Genomic DNA, 14582 nt, shown 5'->3' with positions numbered 1-14582 from the left:
ATGAGAATCAGAGCGGATTGCTTCAATTTGATTGCTGCAACACTGAAGTACAACAAATGTAAAAAAAATACGAACGGGGTTGTTGCCACCGCGCATAGACGTTCGCTGCCCTATTTAGTAACGAGTTGACGATCTACCAATAAGAGCTCGGTAAATATTCGGCTCTGGATCTCATTCTGCTGTACGCCCGTTCTTCTCTACCGGCGTCCTCGTATCAGGCGAATTAAGAACTGCGCACAGTTGATTTGAAATTTGGACGAATTGAGATTTTTTGAAAAAGGTTTAGCTTCAGGATGCTAGATTTGGTTTCATTTGCAATTTTGAAACGACGTGTATCACAGTTAGCAATTTGTGCATAAAATTGAACTTGATGAGTACGTATTTCAGATGTTATTGACTTGTGTTGTGACTGAATGTGATTGTCAACCATTGTAATTGTTTCTAAGTTGGGAGTGTTGAGTTGTCAGCCTGAGAATTGCTGGCAATGTTGGATCGCTGACATGGAGTGTAGCCAGTCCAATCCCACAATCAATACTTCATTCTCTGGGACCTCAGAAGAATCTGGAATCAAGAGGATGACAGAAAGTGGTTCAGCATCATCTGACAATGGCTTTGCGCTGCAACCTCTGCCGCCTGTGAGGAGTGTTACTAGGCAGCCCCGGCACTACAACTGTGTTCGGGCGCTCAGAGATGGAGCGAAGTTCAAGGGTGAACAGAGTGGTAGCACACAGAGGTGTCCAGTTGAGGTTAATAACATATTAATTTATTTGTATTAATAGCTGAGAAAGAGATAACTGAAGAAGCAGTAATTGGCATTCTTTCGGTTTTTTGTGACTATAGGACAAGTGTTTCTTTTCTACAGTTATAGCTGAAGCAGATTTGGTCATATCTTTTTCTGTTGAACATCATAGTAGAGGTCTACAATAAGTCCTAATAACCTGATGCCCATTTGTGAATTTATTTTAGCGCAGTGCCGCTAAAACAGGCGACAATCTATAGCGAGAGCATTTCGTCAGGTATTAGTCGGTAAATTGATCTCTAACGAAGTTCAAAGCAATTATTGTAGTCGTGTCTCATTTTGTTTTTATGCAAAATATCCGCTTGACTTGTGACCTCGCGATCAACTTTTGTGATTGACATTTTTTGCTTTGACTTTTCGTGCTTAATGAGAGGTACAACTGGGTTCCCAAGCAGTTACATTTTATTCTTTCTTGTTAATAGCCGCCCTCATCTTCTCAGCCGGCTATTATAGCGCTCCTATTTTTTACAATTCAAAGAATTTGAATTGTATTGGGGCGCTGTCTTTTTTTAAGACTCGAAGAAGAGTATTGGTTTTTACGACTCGAAGAGGAGTATTGGTTTTCTCTTGGTCTTTTTTTTTTTACAGGAAGTACTGTTTGTTCAGGTGGCGTTTTGACCTAATAGTGAAAGCGAGTAAAAGTGCCGTGTGAACTGATTTTTCTGATCGAAAGAAGTTTATTGTTCATGCGCTACGTTCAGTGAATGACTTTTTGACTTTGAAAAGAGTTTTTGAGAGATTGGCGCATATAGATGAGTTTTTAGCCGTTTTTCGTCCATTTGGCCCAATTTTTTTTAATTGTAACTTGGTTTCTTGTTGAAGTAAATTTTGATCGATACCGCATAAAAATGCAAACATCTGAAATCGAAGCCACAATGTTTTTGAGATCTTGATAATGCGTTTAAAGTGCAAAATTGGCCCATTTTTCTCAATTTTTTTTGTCAATTTTTGTTTTTTTTTTTCATTTTTGCTTCATTTTTGGCTTTTTAAGCGGACTTTATTTTACCAAAGTGGTACATCTGTCAACCTCTTTTTGATAATTCCTGAATTTGATCCCTCTTTTGGACGTGAGGTGTTTTTGTTTTATAAAAATGTACACATAATAATCCAATTTTGGCGGTTTTTTTTCAAAGTTTTCAATTTTTTTGTTTGTATTTTGAGTTTGTTAACCATTAAAAGTCTCTTGGTGCTCCATCGTTAGTTTTGGTTTCGTTTGGTTGCTCATTGAGTTGTTTTTGGCCGCAACTCTTTAAAATTCAGTGAAAATTTCTGCCATATTTTGAACAGTTTTTTTGCAAATTGTTCTACTGTTTCGCAATTGCGCTCTTTTAACTTCTTATTGAGACAGGAGGATGGGTATGTTATCTTCTTAAACCTCGATTGCTTATTAACAAACAAAATCATATTTTCAATTTTTTTCATTTTAAATTTTAATTAGGTTTTATTTAGTTTTGATTTTTCAGAAATTGCGAATTATTTTTTTTTAAATGTACGAGGATTGTAATAACAATGTATGTGTTCTCCCTATTCTAGCATGTTTCCTTCTACCATTTTCCTATGAATTATAAATTTATTCGCCCTGCCTGTTTTTATAAAACTGAAAATAATTGATTTGAACTAATTCTTTTTGTCGTTTTCCTTTGAATTTTATTTGATTTGAACTAATGTTTTTTGTCATTTTCCTTTGAAGTTTTTTTTTGCAGTTGATTTTACTCAATGTAATATAGTTCTGAGGTTTCGCTACCTTCACTTTTAAAAATTTTGAACAACTCTTTTCTGTGAATATTCTTAGGGCTTGGTTTTGGTAAAATACGAATTTTTGCGTCTGAATATTGTTCTGTCTCTTTAGTTTTTTCATGATTAATTTCGATTTAAGTTTTTGGGTCATTGTTTAGTTTTATCGCGTTCCTTCTGATATGAAGCGACAACTATTGTTAACCTTTAAGCGACAAAGTTTATTTAGTTACTAATTGATTTCTGTTTTGATTGTAATATAGTATTTCGATTAAGAGTTTTCGAAAATTGAAAAATTTTGTAACAATTTTTGGAATTATCTTTCAGTATTCACCTTTTTCTTGTAAATTAAAATTTTGGGAGCCTAATATGGCTTGATTTCTGATGCTGGCATACTTTGATGTTTTCAATTGCGTAAAAAGAATTGGATTGTTTTATATGCAGGAGGAATGTAATTTTTAGTTTAGTTGGTTTTGTCTTCATTTTTTGACAGAATTTTTGTTGTTGTTTGTAGACATTTTATTATAAAACAGTTTATTTGAAAGGTAATTCTTTCATGAAGACAACTCTTCGAGTCGTTTCCGGAATTCTTCCGGCTATGTTCTTAAGGTTTTTTTTTTACCGTAAGTACTATTCGTTCAGACGCTGTTTTGACCTAAAAGCGAAAGCGAGTAAAATTGCCGTGTGAACTTATTTTTTCTGAGCGAGAGAAGTTTTTGATCATGCGCTGCGTCTAGTGAATGACTTTTTGACTTTGAAAGGTAGTTTTGGACTGAATGGCACAGAGATAACCGTTTTTAGCCGTTTTTTCGTCTAAGTGGCCCAATTTTTTGCTTGTAATTTGTTTTTTTTTTGTAGAAATGGTTTCAAGATTTTTATTCGGTGCTATATTGAAGTTTAAATCTTGGAAATGAATACCACAGTGTTCTGCAGGGCCTGAAAACGCGTTTCAAGTTCAAAATTGGCACATATTTCTTGATTAATAGCCGCACAGCGATAGCTGAGGCTATTATTGGCCTTCTCTTGGTTTTTTTTTATTTCGTCGTCATGATTTTTGTTACGACCATATGACGTCACAGCCATTTTTTGTTCATTCGTTCATGCAATTTCAACTGAATTGCATGTGTGACGTCATTTTTCGCTCTTAGTGGAGCGAGTTTTTTTGTTCATGCGCGTGATTAAATTTTTGGTCACACTTGACTTACCTCACTCTCAAAAATGACTTCCTCACTTTGAAATTGACTTTTATTTACTTTAATTCAAAGAGATAAGGTCAAATGGGTGTGTATCACTCTAAATGAAGGTTATTTGAGATCAGCTAATAGAGTCAGCAATAACTTATACAGATTTTTAATCAAAATATAACAGATCAGCCTTCAATGAAAAGACGAATTTTTTTGGTCTGTCTTTTTTACTGTTTTTTTAGACTGCCGATCTACGAATCTATTGCGGCTATTTTCTGGCAATCTGCCAGCTATGTTTTTTTAATTAATTTTTCTCTTTTTTATTTTTTTTCAATTTTGGATCTTTTAGCCGTTTTTTGTCAAAAATCAGTTATTATGGCATTTTCCCGTTGATAATGCATATACTCAACGCCTCTCTACCTCGATGTAATTTAATTTTATAAAGTTGTACAAATGCTAATCCGATTTTGGTAGTTTTTTCCAATTTTTCTCAGTTTCTTGTCTATATTTTGGTTTTAAATACTAGAAATAGTCTTTTTGTGCAGCATGACGGGATTTAATTTCGTTTCAATAAAAATATCAATCATTTTTTAGCGTTGAATTTTTGAAAAACAGTTAATTTTTTTTATTAATGTAAAAATTTTTCAATTTTGGTTCTTTTAGCCGTTTTTTGTCAAAAATCAGTTATTATGGCATTTTCCCGTTGATAATGCATATACTCAACGCCTCTCTACCTCGATGTAATTTAAATTTATAAAATTGTACAAATGCTAATCCGATTTTGGTAGTTTTTTCCAATTTTTCTCAGTTTCTTGTCTATATTTTGGTTTTAAATACTAGAAATAGTCTTTTTGTGCAGCATGAGGGGATTTAATTTCGTTTCAATAAAAATATCAATCATTTTTAAGCGTTGAATTTTTGAAAAACAGTTAATTTTTTTATTAATGTAAAAATTTTTCAATTTTGGATCTTTTAGCCGTTTTTTGTCAAAAATCAGTTATTATGGCATTTTCCCGTTGATAATGCATATACTCAACGCCTCTCTACCTCGATGTAATTTAATTTTATAAAGTTGTACAAATGCTAATCCGATTTGGTAGTTTTTTTCCATTTTTCTCAATTTCTTGTCTATATTTTGGTTTTAAATACTAGAAATAGTCTTTTTGTGCAGCATGAGGGGATTTAATTTCGTTTCAATAAAAATATCAATCATTTTTTAGCGTTAAATTTTTGAAAAACAGTTAATCTTTTTTATTAATGTAAAAATTTTTCAATTTTGGATCTTTTAGCCGTTTTTTGTCAAAAATCAGTTATTATGGCATTTTCCCGTTGATAATGCATATACTCAACGCCTCTCTACCTCGATGTAATTTAATTTTATAAAGTTGTACAAATGCTAATCCGATTTTGGTAGTTTTTTCCAATTTTTCTCAGTTTCTTGTCTATATTTTGGTTTTAAATACTAGAAATAGTCTTTTTGTGCAGCATGAGGGGATTTAATTTCGTTTCAATAAAAATATCAATCATTTCTTAGCGTTAAATTTTTGAAAAACAGTTAATTTTTTTTATTAATGTAAAAATTTTTCAATTTTGGATCTTTTAGCCGTTTTTTGTCAAAAATCAGTTATTATGGCATTTTCCCGTTGATAATGCATATACTCAACGCCTCTCTACCTCGATGTAATTTAATTTTATAAAGTTGCACAAATGCTAATCCGATTTTGGTAGTTTTTTCCAATTTTTCTCAGTTTCTTGTCTATATTTTGGTTTTAAATACTAGAAATAGTCTTTTTGTGCAGCATGAGGGGATTTAATTTCGTTTCAATAAAAATATCAATCATTTTTTAGCGTTGAATTTTTGAAAAACAGTTAATTTTTTTTATTAATGTAAAAATTTTTCAATTTTGGATCTTTTAGCCGTTTGTTGTCAAAAATCAGTTATTATGGCATTTTCCCGTTGATAATGCATATACTCAACGCCTCTCTACCTCGATGTAATTTAATTTTATAAAGTTGTACAAATGCTAATCCGATTTTGGTAGTTTTTTCCAATTTTTCTCAGTTTCTTGTCTATATTTTGGTTTTAAATACTAGAAATAGTCTTTTTGTGCAGCATGAGGGGATTTAATTTCGTTTCAATAAAAATATCAATCATTTTTTAGCGTTAAATTTTTGAAAAACAGTTAATTTTTTTTATTAATGTAAAAATTTTTCAATTTTGGATCTTTTAGCCGTTTTTTGTCAAAAATCAGTTATTATGGCATTTTCCCGTTGATAATGCATATACTCAACGCCTCTCTACCTCGATGTAATTTAATTTTATAAAATTGTACAAATGCTAATCCGATTTTGGTAGTTTTTTCCAATTTTTCTCAGTTTCTTGTCTATATTTTGGTTTTAAATACTAGAAATAGTCTTTTTGTGCAGCATGAGGGGATTTAATTTCGTTTCAATAAAAATATCAATCATTTTTTAGCGTTAAATTTTTGAAAAACAGTTAATTTTTTTTATTAATGTAAAATTTTTTCAATTTTGGATCTTTTAGCCGTTTTTTGTCAAAAATCAGTTATTATGGCATTTTCCCGTTGATAATGCATATACTCAACGCCTCTCTACCTCGATGTAATTTAATTTTATAAAATTGTACAAATGCTAATCCGATTTGGTAGTTTTTTCCATTTTTCTCAGTTTCTTGTCTATATTTTGGTTTTAAATACTAGAAATAGTCTTTTTGTGCAGCATGAGGGGATTTAATTTCGTTTCAATAAAAATATCAATCATTTTTTAGCGTTGAATTTTTGAAAAACAGTTAATTTTTTTTATTAATGTAAAAATTTTTCAATTTTGGATCTTTTAGCCGTTTTTTGTCAAAAATCAGTTATTATGGCATTTTCCCGTTGATAATGCATATACTCAACGCCTCTCTACCTCGATGTAATTTAATTTTATAAAGTTGTACAAATGCTAATCCGATTTTGGTAGTTTTTTCCAATTTTTTTCAGTTTCTTGTCTATATTTTGGTTTTAAATACTAGAAATAGTCTTTTTGTGCAGCATGAGGGGATTTAATTTCGTTTCAATAAAAATATCAATCATTTTTTAGCGTTAAATTTTTGAAAAACAGTTAATTTTTTTTTATTAATGTAAAAATTTTTCAATTTTGGATCTTTTAGCCGTTTTTTGTCAAAAATCAGTTATTATGGCATTTTCCCGTTGATAATGCATATACTCAACGCCTCTCTACCTCGATGTAATTTAATTTTATAAAATTGTACAAATGCTAATCCGATTTTGGTAGTTTTTTCCAATTTTTCTCAGTTTCTTGTCTATTTTTTGGTTTTAAATACTAGAAATAGTCTTTTTGTGCAGCATGAGGGGATTTAATTTCGTTTCAATAAAAATATCAATCATTTTTTAGCGTTAAATTTTTGAAAAACAGTTAATTTTTTTTATTAATGTAAAATTTTTTCAATTTTGGATCTTTTAGCCGTTTTTTGTCAAAAATCAGTTATTATGGCATTTTCCCGTTGATAATGCATATACTCAACGCCTCTCTACCTCGATGTAATTTAATTTTATAAAATTGTACAAATGCTAATCCGATTTTGGTAGTTTTTTCCAATTTTTCTCAGTTTCTTGTCTATATTTTGGTTTTAAATACTAGAAATAGTCTTTTTGTGCAGCATGAGGGGATTTAATTTCTTCGTTTCAATAAAAATATCAATCATTTTCTAGCGTTAAATTTTTGAAAAACAGTTAATTTTTTTTATTAATGTAAAAATTTTTTGACCATTTTTTGCAAAATGTTTCAATGTTTCCTATGTTTTATTTCTGCTTTTTCTCTTTTTTCTTCTGTTTAGGAGGATGAAACTTTTTCTCGGATGACTCGTTGACTTTTCTATGTCTCGAATGCTGAAAAATGAAAGGTATTCGTTTTTCTTGTTTTTTATTTAATTTTTAACTTTCGATAATCAAAAAATAGTCTTTGTTACAGTGTTCCTTACATTTTGTTCATATTCTTCACATTCCTGTTTGTATCATTGTAGCTCTGTCCTGGCACCTACATTTATATTGTTTATATTGATTTTTTCAGTTTTTATAAAAGTGAATGCTTTCAGCTTTTTCTTAGATTTTCGTCATTTCTTTGGTTTGCAATTGATTTCATTCAACATAAGGCAGTACTGAGAGTTGGCTAGGTAGTCTTTTTCAATATTTTCACTTATTAATTTTCATTGTAATATTTTTCCGACCTTGGTATTTTTCTTAAACGATTTTTTCCCTTGAATATTATTGTTGCTTTTCTGATTATTTTAATATTTGAATTAGTTTGAAATCATGTTGTCTAGCATATATACAACAAATCAGAATTATATGTTGTGTTTGTCTTAATTGCAGTGATTGGAAATCTAAGTATAGTAGTTTTCTTATTCTTAAATTTGAGCATTATTTTTGAAAAATTTAACTTAGTTTTGAAGTTATTATTTTTATCTGCTGTTTGCTTTCGCGATCTTTTTGAAATTAGAATCATGAAATATTGAGGGCAATCGATAGCCCTGTCACCTTTTTCAGCCGTTCAGTATTTGACCATTCTAATTATTTGCACTTTTTTAACGTTACCAAACGTTTTCAATAATATATTTTTGATGCCTTTTGTTTCTCTTGGTGAGTGGTTTAAATTTCAGCAATTTTTAGATTAGACCGGGGGACTAACGAGTTTATGGTTTAATTCAAAAGTAATGGCTTCAGCTGTAATTACTGTTTTTTGTGAAGTTTTTGCGCTTCGAGTGGCTTCCGGATTCTTCCGGCTATGTTTTAAGATCTGTTCACACATTTTCATGATTTTGTTCACATGCGGCAATTTCACTTGGATTTTTACTGTTTTTCCAATTTTTTTATCTGGTTTTTTTTCTGAATGGTTCTCCCAATTCACTCATAGTCCGTTCTAGGCCTAGTTTTTGTTTAGTCAATGAAAATTCTTTGAATTGTACGTCAGGACTTGTCCTGCTTTTTTTTTTACATCGTCTAACTTTTTTTCGCTTTACCTATTTTGCCGCTTTTTCGACAGTTTGCGTAAAATCTTTTTGACTTCTCTAGGCTATTTTCACTCTTCTGTCATTTTGCTTAAAGTCTTTTTAAACAGCAGCTGCTCAGCAAAGCAATTCAAAATGAAGAGATTCAGTATAAAAAAAATCAAAGTCAGAAATAGAAACGGGATAAACCCATAAAGCCCATTTTTAGATGCCCGGTACTTGAACATTGTTTTAGTTACTATCTATAATGCTTATTGGTATTGATACTAGGCCCTGTAGCCTCTCACTCAGAGAGAGGAGTATGTTCAATTACGAAATGACATCAAAATAAATCGCACTTAAAAATGTTTTTATACAAAAATCAATTTTTATTGATATTTTCTCTTCTTTCAATCCCAATAGAGTTATGGGAATCAACGGAGGCTATTTTACGGCAATCTTCAGGGTATGTTTTCCATGAGTTGAAAGTTTATGGTTGTTATGACTTTTGAAAATATTTGGTTTTAAGAATCAGTGAAATTTTACACAATTTTTATCTTATTGCTGTCAACTTGTAGCATAGTCTCAGGAAAAACTGGCTACATCTTCTGTTTAGAGAAAAAACTGAAACTTTATAATGGTTTTGTTTTTAATTTAATTGTATTTTGGCTCTTATACTTCGAGTTTTCATAATTATTTTGTGGTTTCCGGATATTTACCCTTTACTGAGTTTCTTTTTTGTTTTCGTGTCACATTACAACATTAATAATGGTTCCCGTTGGCTTTGACAAATAAATCAATTGAACTTTTATAATCTGTTTTGTGATTCCTCGTGGTTTTAGTTGCTTTGCCACCGTTTTCTCCCAAAATTTTTGCTTTTTGGGTATTTGTTGGGCGCTTTTTTTGCAGTCGAATATGTTGTGGATAATGACAGGTCCCAATGAGTTCCCATTAAAGTATAACAGAACCTGCTTAATAAATTCAACCTGCTTAATAAATTCAGAACCTGCATAATAAATTATTAATAGCCGCACAGCGATAGCTGGGGCTATTATTGCGCTTCTCTTGGTTTTTCTTTATTTCGTCGTCAAGATTTTTGTTACGACCATATGACGTCACAACCACTTCACTTGTGCTTTTTGTTCTTTCGTTCATGGAATTTCAACTGAAGTGCGTGCGTCACGTCATTTTTCGCTCTTATTTGAGTGAATTTTTCTGTTCGTTCGTGTGATTAATTTTTTGGTCACACTTGACTTACCTCACTCTCAAAAATTTCTTCCTCACTTTGAAATTGACTTTTTTTAACTTCAATTCAAAGAGATAAGGTCAAATAGGTGTGTGTCACTCTAAATGAAAGTTATTTGAGAGCAGCTAATAGAGGCAGCACAAACTTAAACAGATTTTTAATCAAAACATAACATATCAGCCTTCAATGAAAAGACAAAATTTTTTGGTCTGTCTTTTTTACTTTTTGCTGAGACTGCAGATCTACCTACTTGCGGCTTTTTTCTGGCAATCTGCCAGCTATATTTGATTTTGAAATTAATTATTATCAAAATTATGAACGCTTTTGCAAACTTTTTGCTTTTGTTTTGTCGACTTTAGCTTGACCTTAAGTTTGCTCTATTATCGACTTATTTCCTAGTCGCATTCAGGACCGGTCTCATATTCTTTCTAGAGAACTATAATTTGTTCTGATGCTATTTAGATTTCTATCTGATGCTTTTTGATGCTATTTAGACTTTTGTCTGGTTTGATTTGTGCTTGTAAAAAATTTTGGTCATCATTAACTTTTTTTGTTAACTGCTTATGTCGTTTTTCTTGCCTCCTGGTCTCATTTATAGCAGGTCTCAACGGCTCTCCAAGATGGCATTATTTAGTTCATTATCGCTTTGATGACCGATCTCGTTGACTTATAAGAATTTGCATAAAAATCTATCTAGTATTTTTAGTTGAAAGCAGATGGTTATGATGCCTTAAAGCCTTTTGTGCTCGTTTTTGTCGATTTTTTGCCGAATCTCATTACGGACAGCTCCCGTCTGCTTGAAGTGAAGTATAAGTTGATTTGTTTAGGTTTTAGTTGATGCAATTTTGACTTCGTTAGTCAGTGTTTCTTTTAAAAGAAGAACCAATAGAAAATGAGTTAGACCGTAATTAATGTTGTTGTCGTTGTTCTCTTTTATTGTTTGTCTTTTCTCGTAGTCGTATTAATGACAGGTATCATACCTGCCATTATTTCATTTAATGTATTTCGGTTAAAACCATTTACTCATTTAACAATTGCTTTCGAATAATTGTTTTCTTTCTCTTGGGAGACAATTCAGTTAAAAATGTGAATGAGACGAGTGACGTATATTAACGAGCCTTCTTGCTGGCTGTTTAGTGTTTAATCATCAGAATGTTGCTCGCGTTTTGTAAATGTGAATGTCTAATATGGTTGTTCTATTGACAAGTAAATTTTGCAATCGTTTTTTTGAACGGCAAATTTTGGTTGTATGATAAGCTAATTGTTATATATGCACCTTTTAGCCACTGTTTCAGGTTGTTTTTGAGAGCATCGATTACGACTCTTTCACACTCTGCGGGCGACTAACCATTTGCAATCTTCACCCAGAACCCAACTCAGAAACCACGACCTTCTTCCAAGGCGAAATTATCTGTGAAAAGCACCCATTTCTCACCCGCAAATGGGAGGCAGACTATGACATTGATCAAATCCATTGGTCGAAATTCACAAAGCATTTCAAACAATTTGAAACGACCTTCAACGATGATGACTTTGATTACAATAAACTCATAAATGCTGATGCAATTTTTATGCGCTGGAAGGAGCTGTTCATAATCCCGAAAAGTAATCCAAATTCTAAGGAATCAGAGTTGTGCTCCTTTTCAGGGTTCTATTATATCTGCTTGGAGAAAAGTTCTGGAACAATTGAAGGCTTTTACTTTCAGAAGAATCCGCAAGATAACGGGTTCCAGAATCTAAAACTTGAATTTCAACAAAATGATTTTTGCGGAGTTTACATGATTAGATGACTCAATTAGTATGTTTAAAAATATAAATATAGATAAGCTGAATTAATGAGAACTTTCTGGTTAATATTAGATACTGCTTGCTCTGAATTTAGATACAGACAGGTTATTTTGCATTAAAATCGGTCTATTTTGGGAATTAATACTTTGCTGGACAATCAATTTTGAAATCACTCCAAACTCACCAGAAACTGCACACTACAAAATTTCGGATAAATTTATTATAAAAATGAAGGTAGATTTATCTACAAGTAAGCTAATTCACTAAATTAATGTTGATAGAATATACACGATTACAGCACAAAGGGTAATATCATAAATATATCAAATTTTGATTCTAAATACAGATTATTCTGATAGCCAAAAACGCCTCTTGGCTTAAACAATCGGGTTATGAAAAAACCGCAAAATTAAGATTTGATCAATGATTTAACAGAACTGATAAATGAATATGGCCGTAATGACAATCGTAAGTACAGTATGAAAGCATAAGAACCATCTATCACAAATGGCTGCTAGTTTAATGCAATAGACCGAGCTGTCGATAGTCTTCGTGTCCAGTCTGTCCAAAACATCCGAAATATGCTGGACAGCATTAATTTGTTCTACTCGCTCTGTTTCTGAAATAACAGTTTCGCAGCCTTCACTAACTGAAAGCTGGTCGATGTCCTCAACAGTAATAGTTGATCCGTGGCTTCCGTCGGCAGATGATTTTGTGGATTCTCTGCGTTGATATTTCTTGTTCAATTCATGTGATCCACTCAGGGGTTCAACTTTTTTCTTAAAGATCCTCGAAACTGTTTCATCTGTCATCGAGTTCAGTTTTACCACTGAAAAGAACTACTGTGATGTATAGGTTGTGGGACTCTGATGAAGTTATTGAGGGTTGAATTTAAGTTCTAACTTATTAAGAGAACCAAGGTAAATATACAGAATGAATGACCAGTATTTGAATGGATTTTCTTATTCAATGAAGTTTTCTATTAAAAGCATGCGGCCTCCTAACATATTGCGTTTATCGTATGGACATTCTGTTTTCATCGGCTTAAGTCAAAAAGACTTACCGAATATGGCCAAAATGCACATGAGCATCATCTGACCTGACACCGCGCACGCGAAGTAGACAATAACAGGAACATTCAGAGAGCTGGATGGGAAAATGGTCAGCATCGCCCCAAAATTGACTACCTCTGCCAGTAGCAGAGTCATTGCAAAGCTTACTTTCTCGCCAGGTTCTGGCGGGATAAGGTATGCGAAGGCTGAGAGGAAATAAAGAAGAACGTTTGGGTAGATGAGAAACAATCCGAAGAATAATGAACGACGTTGTAATGTGATCTCAATTGCTATCATGTTCATACTGGCAGTTAAAGGGTGGTGCCAGTCTAATACTTTGTGGATGTAGGCAGTCGTCGGAAGCAGCCACTGCTCGTGTTCTGTGTAATATTGAAGTCTGAGTGGGGCTGAATTGTTTTCATCTGGCTGAAGGTAGTTTTTGTTCACATCTGGAAAATTGAAACAAACGTATTTACATACTATACAAGTAACTAAATAGTATTAAGTAGTAAAAACTGCGTGGCTGCATTAGGAAGACTTTGATGCGCGAAATTTTGATGAGGTATTTGTAAGATATCGCTTTTTTCGAACTTATCAGGGTTAAAAATTTATTGTTTAAGGTTTTAATAGTTTAACCATAGTGGGTAAACGCGATGATAATAAAATCGTACAAGTCAAGGACGTCAAATCATCAAAAAAGTCAAATCATCAAATAGTGACGTCAAATCATAAAAACAGTATTTCTATATTTAACTAGTAACACATACTGACGCTTTTAGTTTTTTAACATCCAGAAGGCTTCCATAGTTTTCCTACAGGTTCATGGACTATGCCTGAGTCAATTACAACATTTCTAGCTGAAAAACGCTTCAACATTTCTCGTAACTAACTAATTGGGTTCATCTCTGAACTGCTCGAAGGCCATCTCAGTACCTCCGAATTCTTTTCTCGAAACCGCAGAAATTGCTCAAGATGCGTCATTTATGCAACAAACTTCTTTTTAAAACGTTCGATTCACCGTTTTCTTGAAAAAAAAAAGTTTTTGGTGATTTCAAAAAGTTCATGAAAAGAACAGCGCGTTTAGGCATGTTGCGGATGAAAGTCGCAACTTCAAGAGGAAGTCAACGCATGAGAAAAAGTTGACTCCGTCCAAACTTTTCCAGCAAAACGGTTAACCGAGAAAACATAAACTGAAAAATTGTAACCTGAATTTACTTGACTAGAAACTTGTCTTGCCTTATTATATGCAACAAGTAATTGGTTTACCCCTCCTTTCAAGAGCACAAAAACCCTTCATTAATCCTCATTCATTTTGCTTCCTAAAACTGGACGGGAGGCCCCTTTGTTCCTCAATTTTGTGCAGTTGTGCAACCCTGAATTTATTGAGTCTTGTGCAAGCAGAGACTCAATAAATTTTACTTGAAGTAATGAATTAACTTTTTCTCAAAAAAACTCTTAAAAAAACTAGGCATAAAAAATGCATTATTCATGTAGGTTGCTCAATATTATTAGCTAGAGATTTTATTGAAAAAAACCTTAAATCTATTAAAATTATCAAGTTTGAATCTCTGTTCTTTCTTTGGCATTTAACTGTTTTTAGCAATTAGTTGCTGTTTGCTAAGCTATAGTTTTTATATGTTTCTCATCTTGACGCATACTTTCTTTCATATTTGCGGACAAATGTCGCTTTGTTTCTTTCGCAGAACCGCGGGGTCTCATTTTGTTAATTTTAACGATTCTCCGTTTCTCTGAGCCATTATAAATCCAAACC

At 32.4% G+C, this 14582-nt stretch overlaps 2 protein-coding genes across 2 annotated transcripts; one reads left to right on the top strand and one right to left on the bottom strand.

Moving 5' to 3' along the window:
* The first annotated feature begins 391 nt into the window (after positions 1 to 391).
* LOC142348568 (glucose-induced degradation protein 4 homolog) lies at positions 392 to 11880 on the top strand. The gene is made up of 2 exons (XM_075399956.1): positions 392 to 746; positions 11267 to 11880. Exons 1-2 carry the CDS (start codon positions 501 to 503, stop codon positions 11759 to 11761), a joined length of 741 nt encoding a protein of 246 aa, XP_075256071.1. The 5' UTR covers positions 392 to 500; the 3' UTR covers positions 11762 to 11880.
* An 80-nt stretch (positions 11881 to 11960) lies between these two features.
* Positions 11961 to 13329, bottom strand: LOC142348576 (uncharacterized). Its single transcript, XM_075399970.1, has 2 exons — positions 12823 to 13329; positions 11961 to 12588 (listed from the first exon to the last, which is right to left on the bottom strand). The coding sequence occupies exons 1-2, from the start codon at positions 13112 to 13114 to the stop codon at positions 12188 to 12190; spliced, it is 693 nt and encodes a 230-aa protein (XP_075256085.1). The 5' UTR covers positions 13115 to 13329; the 3' UTR covers positions 11961 to 12187.
* Positions 13330 to 14582: the final 1253 nt, after the last annotated feature.

This window comes from Convolutriloba macropyga, chromosome 1 (assembly GCF_964194025.1).
Source record: "Convolutriloba macropyga chromosome 1, txConMacr16.3, whole genome shotgun sequence".
Lineage (NCBI taxonomy): Eukaryota > Metazoa > Xenacoelomorpha > Acoela > Convolutidae > Convolutriloba > Convolutriloba macropyga.
This window is presented reverse-complemented; position numbering and strand designations above follow the sequence as displayed.